The sequence below is a fragment of the Plectropomus leopardus genome, chromosome 12 (genome assembly GCF_008729295.1).
Source record: "Plectropomus leopardus isolate mb chromosome 12, YSFRI_Pleo_2.0, whole genome shotgun sequence".
NCBI classification, from domain to species: domain Eukaryota; kingdom Metazoa; phylum Chordata; class Actinopteri; order Perciformes; family Serranidae; genus Plectropomus; species Plectropomus leopardus.
This window is the reverse complement of record NC_056474.1, coordinates 421,772-432,888: the sequence shown is the minus strand read 5'-3', so window position 1 is coordinate 432,888 and position 11,117 is coordinate 421,772. Positions and strand designations below refer to the sequence as shown.

Genomic DNA, 11,117 nt, shown 5'->3' with positions numbered 1-11,117 from the left:
TTGTGAAATAGTTAATTAGTTAATTAGTTAACCTAATAAAAGTAGTGGAGTAAAAAGTTCAATATTTCGCTCAGAAGTGCAGTGGAGTAGAAGTAGATAGTGGCATGACATTGAAATACTTCAGTAAAAGTACCTCAAAATTGTACTTGAGTAAATGTACTTAGTTACATTCCGCTGTGGTCGGGATGCACAGTAACTGAAACTGCAGTAACTGGGATCAGTAGATGTAATAAGTATCGTAAGTATTGTAATATTACTTCATTATAAGTCATTGAAAAGCTCAAATATAAATGTGATTAAATGATATTCACGCTTTTCTTTAAATGTTCCTCAAATATAAAACTTTTTCTTCCCTTTCGGCCCGTGAGAGCGAGATGTTTGACTCTGATCTCGGTTCGAACGCTCCTGACTCATAAAATCTTCTCTGAAAAAATCAATGAGCACTATCAAAATAAGAGCGGATCCTGGATCCGAGTCAAAATAAGCCAGCGTTTGTTCGTGTTCGCTAACTCTGTTGTTGTCGTCGTCGTCGTTCAGGGTCAACGGCGAGGACGCAGAAAACCGTTTCTGCGAACACAAACGTCTCAACATGTCGACTCTGAGGATGACCTGGGAGGCCAAAGTCCAGCTGAAGGAGATCCTGGTCAACGCCGGATTCCCCGAAGGTACCCGAACGCCCCTCAGAGGGGACGTCCCTCCGTGTCTCTGAGTTGACGTTGACGCGTCTCTGTCCCCCCCGCAGAGTGTCTGATGACGCAGATGTTCAACACGGTGGGACCGGACAACAACCTGGACGTGGTGGTGTCTCTGCTGACCTTCGGCTCGTATCCCAACGTCTGCTACCACAAAGAGAAGAGGAAGATCCTGACCACGGAGGGCCGCAACGCCCTCATCCACAAGTCCTCCGTCAACTGTCCCTTCAGCAGCCACGACGTGAGCTACCCGTCGCCGTTCTTCGTCTTCAGCGAGAAGGTGAGCAGACGCCGTCCTCCACCGCTGAAATATTCTGTATTCTCTCTCTGTTCTTTATGCAGCTGCTGTGGTCATTTATTAACGCAATAATCTGAAATAATCTGGAGAAATATATGATGAAATAATGATCATTTTTTTATTTTTTTATTAATAATTTTTTAAAATCTTAATTACTTTTGATGTTTTTATTAATTCATTATTTTTTATTAACTAACCTAAAAAATATTTTTTAGCAATGAATCTGACACTTATTTATTGATTAACCATTTATTGATTTGATTATTTTAAAAATGTATTCCTCCAACAATTATTTTTTCTGATTGATCTATTTTTTATGACTTAATGTAATCATTTTTTTATTGATGAATTTAATCTTTTTTTAAATTGATTGACAGTTTTTTTTATTGATTAATATATAAATTGATTTCTCGATCAGTCGTTTCCAGCGTCAGTGAAATGACCCGGTGAGCTCGGAGACAGGCGGTCCCGATGGTCCGAGGATTTGCGGCTGGTTTTCTGGTGTAACTCGGCGTGTTTTTGGCGTTTCAGATTCGAACGCGAGCGATCTCGGCTAAAGGGATGACTCTGGTCAGCCCGCTGCAGCTGCTGCTGTTCGCCTGCAAGAAGATCAACTCCAACGGAGACGTCGTGGAGCTCGACGACTGGTGAGACATCCTCGGCCCACGGAGGAATCGTCTGGTCTTTAAAATACCAGAAAACCTGGAAAATAGCCATTTCCAGGCCTGGAAAAGTTTGGAAAACTAAGTTACCTGAAAGTTTTGAAAACTCGTACAATAACATATGATGTCTTCAAGGACTGTCGTAAATTTGACAAATAATTTCTGTTTCTACAGTTTCTGGCTGATAAATGATGTCATTTCTGGAGATTTTCAAAAAGTGTGTTTTCTTTAAAAATCACCTTCTTTCTGTGATAATCACCAAAAATGTTCTCAAGAAAAAAAAAATTGGCATTTTTTTGTAAGAGAAAATAACTTGCCAGAAGAAATGTTTACTCTGAAAATCAACAACATATTACAAAAAAAAGGCAAAAATTTAATTTGAAAAATGTCTTTAAAAATCACCAAAACTTTTTAAAGAAAAAAAGGCCATAGATAACTTTAAAGTAAACACGCTTGCCAAAAGCCGTGACCTTTCACAATAATGTGTGCAGGATTAAACTGAGGATTCCTCACGAGGTGGCGGGCGGCATCGCGGCCCTGCGCGCCGGACTGGAGGCGCTGGTGGTGGAGGTGACCAAAGACCCCGAATACATCCGACAGACGGACCAGAACCACCAGCAGCTGCTCAACGTCATCAGACTCGTGTCCAAACCGTCTGCAGCCGGACTCAACATGATGGCCAACAACCAGAGGTACACACACACACACACATACACACAGAGAGACACACACACACAACATACACACACACACACACAGAGACACACACACATACAGACACACACACACACACACACACACACACAGACACACACACATACAGACACACACACACAGAGACACACACACATACAGAGACACACACACACAGAGACACACACACATACAGAGACACACACACACAGAGACACACACACATACAGAGACACACACACACACACAGGCACACACACACACACAGAGACAGAGAGAGAGAGAGACAACACACACACATACAGAGACACACACACACAGAGACACACACACATACAGAGACACACACACATACAGAGACACACACACACACACACAGAGACAGAGAGAGAGAGAGACACACACACACACACACACACTCACAGGGCTCTGACAGTCATGAAATACCTGGAAAAATCATGGAATTTCCAGGCGTGGATATTTTGTAAAAGTCTCACAAACCTGGAAACAACACATGATGTATTCAAGAACTCTGAAAAAACAACAACAACATGGTTTTGTTTTTGAAATTTCTTTTGTATTAATTTGCAGTAAATAAATGCACCACACAGCCGCTGTAAGCCCCTCCCCTAAAGCCAAAATCTTGCACTTAAAAAAATTTAAATTTAATTTAAGTTAAATGTATCTAACATGCCTCGTCCTTTTTGCACCTCCATTATTAGCAATCACATATTTTTCAAAAGCTGTTATATAATAATGAAAAAGAAGTGATATCGACCGTCATTTCAGAGAGCGCGTGATCTTTAACACTCGCTGAAAAGTCCTGGAAAAGTCAATGAAAAGTCCTTGAAAACACAGAATCAGACTTTCTGGTTCAGGCGATCTGACTCTCCTCCGTCGTCTCTCCTCAGGATGGGAGACGGTCCTCGACCTCCAAAGATGGCGCGCTTTGACGGCGACGGAGGAGGCTACCGAGGAGGCAGAGGCTACAGAGGAGGAGGAGGCTACAGAGGAGGAGGAGGGTATGGAGGTGGAGGCTACCGAGGAGGAGGAGGCTACAGAGGAGGAGGAGGCTACGGAGGAGGAGGAGGCTACAGAGGAGGAGGAGGAGGAGGAGGGTACCGGGAGGCGGGGGTTACAGGGGAGGATACGGGGGAGGAGGAGGTTACAGGGGAGGATACGGGGGAGGAGGAGGTTACAGGGGAGGAGGAGGGTATGGGGGAGGAGGAGGGAGGAGGAGGAGGAGGAGGAGGAGGAGGAGGGGTACAGTGGAGGAGGAGGAGGAGGAGGAGGGTACAGGGGAGGAGGAGGAGGAGGAGGAGGGTACAGGGGAGGATATTAACATGATGAAGAGTCTGGAGTCTTTAGATTAGTGATGTTTTTGATTTTGTAGATTTAATGTTTTCATATCAGAGAGTGAAGATGATGAAGTTGAGGAGGAGGAGGATGATGAAGATGAAGCACAGGTGTAAACTTGTTATTTCCGCTGTTTTAAACCAACATGTGATCATCGTGTCGTCTGTTTGTGTGACTGCTGTCGATGTCGCCAATAAAACTTTTCCAGCTGAACTCAAACTGTTTTTTTAAATTATTGTTATTTTTTATTGTTTTTTTTCCCAGAAACGACAGAATTCACCGAAAACAAACTCCGTCCAGAAAAACACTGAGTGAAGCATCAGGTTGAATCCCTCTGAAAAATACAAAAACTCCTACGGTCATTTTAAAAAAACTGCCGAAGTTTACATCTGCCCCTGGTAATAATAATGAGAGCTCAGCGCGAGCGGCCGGATGAGACACGGAGCGATGCGTCCTGCTGTTTCTAAATAATTCATCCAAAGTCTGATTAAAGCTGAAACTAACACAAAGTCGTCTGTAGAGTCTAAAGAAGTCACTTTCACCTCTGCAGATGTGGCTGTTTCAGCGCTGTGGCTGTCAAACACTCAGCTGTTCGACAGTCAAAGTCCTTCTCTGCAGTTGTTTCTCCGCTGGGCTTTTCTTATTATCATCGGCTGTTCGTGTTGTCTGTCAAAACATGGCTGGAATGAGTTCTTCTGACATTTTATCGACTTCGTCTCATATTGTAATTGAGGAAATTACAATTATTTTGTGATTGATGTTGTTATTGTTTTATCACCCAACCCTAAAAATTGCCTAAAGTTTTTCCTCAAAAATAAAAAAAAGCAGTGACATTAATACAGAATACAGCTGTTAGAAGTTGGACACTTCTCTACTAAAGCCAAAATAAAAAGCTTAAGTGCTTAAAAATGTTTGAAATGCCTCCACATGTCAATATTGCACATAAGACTTGATGAACATTTCCATAAAGAGGTTTTGGATGTATGAAGAGACCTGGATACCCTCCTGTGAGAGTTACTCAGTGGAGTATTAAATTCAGCATGTCACCTTTTTGTCTTTGTATGTCCTTTGATGTCCCCTGTGGACACTGCTGCAGACACACTGCTGTTTTACACTTTGTGTTTTGTCTTTTTGCACCAATAAATTAAAAATAATGGTTTTATTGTGACTACAGCTGATAGTTCAGGACAGTTGTGAGGTGTTTTTATTTGACTTCATATTTCTGCTCTCAGGGAATTATGGGTCTTTGACGAATGAATAATTCAGACATTTTACAGCTTCTGATGCTTGAATCTTTTCTTTTTTCCACGACTGCTGAAAATCCAGAATCAGAAAGCAGCAGAGGGCGCCAGCAGTCCTCATGGAGCAGAAAGTCACTCTGATGTTTCAGATTTCTGCAAAAATTATTTTAAATTAACTAATTATATTAATAACCAACAAAGTGCAGAGACACCTGAACACAGCAGCTACTGTTACTGCGCGTCAGATCGATCCGTCAAATCAGAGAAACGGAAACACAAAGTTAAAGTGCTGAGAAATGTTCACTTTTCTCCGAAATTCAGAACAGTACCTCAGTATTTTGTGCTTTTTATTCTTCTTTTTTCTGTCAGACGGCTTTCGTTCCTTTAACGCTGACTGTTTGTGGTAAACTGAAGGATGAAGTGTTGCTTTATGTTGTCGAGGAAATCCTCCTCCAAAGGGACTGTTGGTTATTTATGAGAGGGGAGCGGAGGGTTCAAAGAGTCACGTCCAAAACTTTTCTAAAGAACCGTGGGGAGTCTTATGTTTTTCTGTGATTTCAAACGGCTGTATTTTCAGTTTAGTTAACTGTGTTTTCTTTTTTATTCTTTGAAAATAACTTTTGTTTTTCTCTTAAATGTTTTAAGATAAGATAAGATAAGATAAGATAAGATAAGATAAGATAAGATAAGATAATCCTTTATTAGCCCCACAAATGTGAGTTTGTGTTACAGTGTTACAGCAGCTTTAATGTGCAGGATAAGCAGCAAAAGAACAATATAATAGTAAAAAAAAATTACAAATACAAAAAATATTGAATGATAAAAAACAAGGTGGCAATAAGAAAACAAGGTGCAAAAAAATAACATAAAGTTACAAGGTGCCAACAACTCAACAGTCTAGAAAATATATAATATTTAAATATAGTATATGAAATATGTACACCAATTGCACGTGAAGGGTTGGCAATTTCTTTTTTCTTGAAATATTTTTGGTGATTTTCTTTTTTAAATTTTTGACTATCTTGTCTTCAAAAATATTTGGCAAATTTGGGGGTTTTTGAGACTTTTTTAAAAAGTTTTTGGTGGTTCTTTTCCTTTTGACGATTTTTTTGTATTAAACTTTTTACTTTTTTATTTTCTTTAAAACTTTTGGCTTTTTTTTTTCTTTAAAACTCTTTTTTGTCAGAAAATGTAAACCTTTTTTTCTTTAAAATCACCAGAATGACGGCAGTGATGCTTCACTTTAAACATGTTTCTGTTTCTGCGTTTGCTGAACAAATGAAACAAATGAAAAAAAACTCTGAGACTTTTAAAGTTTCACATGTTGACGTTTTTTAACGCTGATGTCTGCAGAGCGACTCGTCTTTGCTGCGCATTAATGAACTCATTCATTCATTTATTGCTCCTGTTTGACCTCTTTAATAACTTGTTTGTCATCACACTGCCAGTATGTAACCTTTGACCTTTGACCTCATCAGAGTTTCACTGTTAACCTTATTGTGCTGATGAAGATCTAATCAGAGTTTAACTGTGTGTTAATGAACAAACTCTTCATCGTCTTTTCATCATGTGTTTGTTTATTATCTCTGATGTGTTTTCACTTCAGGTCCAAAGACTGAAAAAAAACAACTTTATGTCACACTGAGAAAAAATAAGAAAAAAAAAACACTTCAGTTTTTGAGTTTTAGTGTTTTATTAATATACAGAATTTCACACACACACACACACACACACACACACACACACACACACACACACACACACACACACACACACACACACACAAATAAGACAAGAAATAAACAGAATTTTGTGAGACAACATTTGTGAGAACATTTAAAGGTTCCTCTGCTGCAGAGATGCTGTCAGTATGGAAGCTAATTTCTGCCAAAAAAGTAAATTTTCAGAATGGATCAGAACTATAAGAAACAGCAATAAGAAAGAAATATGGAAAATTGACTTTTAAATGAATCTCATTGTTAGAACTTTATGTCACATTATTAGGTCAAAATTAAACAACACATCGACATTTTTCTCATTTATGATCCGTAAATTTCACAAAACACAACAATATTTTACAAACCACAACATGTCACAAAATGACACTTTATGATAAAAAAACATAACATTGTTTTAAATGCAACATTTAACAAAACATGACAACATCTCACAAAATTGATTTTACGAAAATACCATATTTTAAAAACATGATATTAAAAAAATGCAACAATATTTCACAAAATAATGTTTCCATAAACGCCATAGTGTGAAATGTTGTGTTTTGTAAAAATAAAATGAAAATAAGATACGTAAATCCTGGAGTAATGTTTTGTTTTCTACATGTTGGACAGAAAGAATTCAAAAACTTTTTTTTTTTTTTAATTCGGTCTCAACATTAATTGATTAACTGATATTTGGGATGTTGCCATGGTGATTTATTCTCCGTATATGTGAGCGGATATATGGAGGCGCGGGAGCATTAATGAAAGTTTGATGGGAACTTTGTGACTTTTTGGGAGGGTTTTCCTGAAGTTTGGGGACGGAAGTGGCCGGAGTGTCCTCTGCGCCTCGGAGCTGCGCAGTAGCGCGCTGGGTGTAGTCTGGAGTCCCGTCTTTTCCTGCCGGAGTTGTGAGTCGGTGCATGGCGGCGGACACAAAGAGCTGAGGCCCGAGCTCACACACACACTCTCTCTCTCTCTCTCACACACACACACACACACACACACACACACGGACAGACACACACTCTCTCGCAGCAGCAGCCGGGACACGAGCTCTGGACGCGGCCTGGAGACGATCCGCCGCTGCATGTTCGCACTCGGTGGCCGTAGCTGCTTCCTGTCGGTGACCAGATAGTTACCGCAAAGTTTGGGACGAGCTCGCGGAGAGTCAGAAGTTAGTTTTGTGCTCGCGGACGGAGCGGAGCAGGAAAATGCGCAGTGTGCTGCGGGCTCTGCTGGCTTGGAGCTGGGTGGCGGCGCTGTGCGTGCGCGCTGCCATGGACGAGTGCTCGGACGAGCAGAACCGAGCGCAGCGCTGCATGCCCGAGTTCGTCAACGCCGCTTTTAACGTGACCGTGGTGGCGACCAACACCTGCGGCTCTCCGCCCGAGGAGTATTGCGTGCAGACCGGCGCCACCGGGGTCACCAAGTCCTGCCACATCTGCGACGCCCGGGACCCCCGGAACAACCACAGCGCCGTGTACCTGACCGACTACAACAACCAGCAGGACACCACCTGGTGGCAGAGCCAGACCATGCTGGCGGGCATCCAGTACCCGAACTCCATCAACCTCACCCTGCACCTCGGTAAGACCCCGGCGACAGCCCCTCTCTCCGCGCGAGAGCCACCACGCCGAACCCCATCGGAAAAAAGTCAATTTAAGCTTTCCTTGTTTACTCCTAAAATCACCCACATAGATAAACACAATTACACATATTTTCTACTTACAACTAACTTCTCTTTTATTCGGCTCACTTTCATTATCCTCAAACTTTAATTTTTGTACTAAATTCCAGCTTTTACAGAGCAGGTTCAGGCGCTGCCGCTTCACGTCTAAATACACCTGAGCGGGCAGCGCCAACCAGCTGTAAAACGGTGTTTTTTTTGGCAAACTTGGAAAACAAACGTCAGTTTGGTGTCGTGGCTGTGTGCCGAATTGAAGACAACGACGTTAAAATTGAAAATCACACGCAGCTGTGACATAACATGTAAGCACACTTCCAAACCAGTGGGAAAACTTATAACTGGCGAAGCTTCCTGTGGGGTTTGGTTTGACTCTGTTGTGTGGACATGAAAAAGTTTGCTCAAGTGTTACCGAGACGGCGCTGCTTTGCTGAACTTTTTTTCTTTTTCTAACATGAAAGAAATGTGAAAAACAGGCGATCAGACGAGTTTAGTCTCGAGTCTGAGGTTTGGATTCATCAGCAGGTTAAAAGTTTGAAACCAGTGATGTAACTTTGGGAATGAGGGATTTTTGCTGCCAGCAGTGAATCATGGAGGACATAGTTTTCATTGTTGGGGGTGGAGTGTGTGTGTGTGTGTGTGTGTGTGTGTGTGTGTGTGTGTGTGTGTGTGTGTGTGTGTGGGTGGGGGGTTGCAGCTATTTTCTGACCTGACTGTAGGGTCAGCCTCTCCCAGCAGCTCCAGTTCCTCCATCAGCCGTCTTTGTGATTTCCAGTGTTTGTTTGACAGTGTGTGTTGAGACTGCGAGCGTCTCTGCTCTGCAGGTGTGAAGTCAGCAGCCTGCTGTCCGCCACCTCCGCTGCTGCTGTCATTGAGGGGGGGTGTCCTCTGAGGACAGCTGGTCTCACGGTGTGTCCTCTGAGACAAGTTGAGTCGTCTTCAGAAATCAGCACATCACTCCGCATGTGCAGGCGGACAGCTGCTTTTCTTTCTTTTATTTTTTTGCAATGACTTGTTTTTTAATAACAGATGCTCAAAATATACTGCAGTTACAGTTTCCAAACTATATTATATGTTTTTTGTAAGACTCGTAGAAGTTTGCAGAGGTTTTGGTTGGTGACAAATAAACAGTTTTTGGTTTGTGGCGTTCTGCTGAGAGACTTTGGACTCGTGACCTCGCTGAGTATTCTTTAAATCCGGCAGTCCACTTACTGGCCTTTTTTTCCGGAGCTTTCAGTCACGTGGTCTTCCTCTTGAGTTTTCTTTGCAAAGGCTCAGTTGTCTTGAGCTGAAGCTCGTGATTAAATGAAAAGTAAAATGTCGTCATTTTAGTGAAAATTCAGGCTCCTGCTGATGAAGACCCCACTATGTGACTGAAAGCTCCATAAGAAATTTAGTAAGTGAGCCTTGCATTAGGGTTTATTATGTCATTATGAATTTATTTGTCAAAGAGTGAGTTGTTTTTCGTCCTCGTTGCTGCTGCTGTCTTTTTAGTCAGTTTTTATGAAATTTATAGAAATTTGCACAAACAAAAATGATCTGCTTTTCACTTTTTCTGACGGCTCGACGGATTATCGGGGCCGATATTTGGTGTGGGAGGAGCTTTGACTTTGTAAAACCTCAGGGAGATATTTTTATTTATTCATTTTTTTTAAATTAAAATAAAATTTGCAGTATTTGGTGCTGAAAGTTTCAGTTTTGATTAAACATTTGTTTTAGGCATTTAAACAAAGTTTTGTGTTGTATTTGTTCTATTCTAAATTTTGACAGAAGTGTTTTTCTTGTGAAAGCAAATTGGTTTTAAATTGGGTTATCAGTCTCCTTAGGTAGTAATAATGGGTATCGGCCCTGAACAACCAATATGGGTCGAGCCCTACTTCCTATCTCAACAAACGGAGTATTTTTGGATTTTTCGCAGCCCTCGTTGCTGCTCTGTGAGACGTCGTCTTAGTTTCCGTGGAGCTGCGAGCCGGCCTTTTAAAAATACCTGTCTATTTGTGAAGCCGCTGAGCCTCGGGCCTCCCGGCAGCACTACTGTTTTTAACGCTGCCTGACATTCCTGAGAGGTTCAGTCACGCTGGCGGCCGCAGCTGAGCCGCTGTCTCTGCAGCCTCAGGTGCTGCAGTCTGATTAGAGCTCCACGCTCGGTTTTCAAATGGAAATGTGTTTAATGACACGCTGAGGTTTGTGTCCTCGGGCCGTGTTTTCATTGTCGGCTCGTTGTTTGCTTCATAATTAGAGCTCCGGCTTTGTTCTCGGAGGTGTAAACAGCTCCGATCTGATTCAGCAGATCTGCCAGATAAAGCTTTATTTATATCCCGAGGGAAACGGCTGCGGAGTCATAACCAGAGCAAATAAATCTAAATAATAATTATCAATGAGCTGCTGAGCCGCTCTTATTTTAAAAACCAGCTGGCGTCTGAGGCCGACAGGAAACTGGAAAAGTCATGGAATTTGCTAATTTTTAGGCCTGGAAAAGTTTTGAAAAACTAAATATCCTCTGAAAAATTATGGATGAGTCATAAAATTTTGTCTTGCAAACCTGTGTAATAACACATGGTGTGTTCAAGGACCATCTGAAAGTAAATGAAATGTATAATTTCTTTTTGTACAGTTTCTGGCTGTGATAAGATAAACAGTGTAAAACAGTGATAAACAGTAACTTAAAGTTGTATAGATAAAAAACACAGGTCCCTCCAAACTCCAAAGTGAGTAAAAAAAATTGGACATGCGCTCCCCTTTTTCACCTCCTCCTCCTCTCTCATAAATA

At 41.5% G+C, this 11,117-nt stretch overlaps 2 protein-coding genes across 2 annotated transcripts in view; both read left to right on the top strand.

Annotated features, from left to right (window-relative positions):
- dhx9 (DEAH (Asp-Glu-Ala-His) box helicase 9) overlaps positions 1 to 5,349 on the top strand; it is a 30,872-nt gene extending 25,523 nt beyond the window's left edge. The window contains 7 exon segments of the mRNA XM_042497397.1: positions 538 to 665; positions 743 to 972; positions 1,522 to 1,637; positions 2,144 to 2,344; positions 3,257 to 3,465; positions 3,468 to 3,539; positions 5,312 to 5,349. Coding sequence (XP_042353331.1) covers positions 538 to 665; positions 743 to 972; positions 1,522 to 1,637; positions 2,144 to 2,344; positions 3,257 to 3,465; positions 3,468 to 3,539; positions 5,312 to 5,349 — 994 coding nt within the window.
- A 2,127-nt stretch (positions 5,350 to 7,476) lies between these two features.
- On the top strand, positions 7,477 to 9,254 carry LOC121951948 (laminin subunit gamma-1-like). The gene is made up of 2 exons (XM_042498447.1): positions 7,477 to 8,250; positions 9,172 to 9,254. The coding sequence occupies exons 1-2, from the start codon at positions 7,875 to 7,877 to the stop codon at positions 9,237 to 9,239; spliced, it is 444 nt and encodes a 147-aa protein (XP_042354381.1). The 5' UTR covers positions 7,477 to 7,874; the 3' UTR covers positions 9,240 to 9,254.
- The last annotated feature ends 1,863 nt before the right edge of the window (positions 9,255 to 11,117 follow it).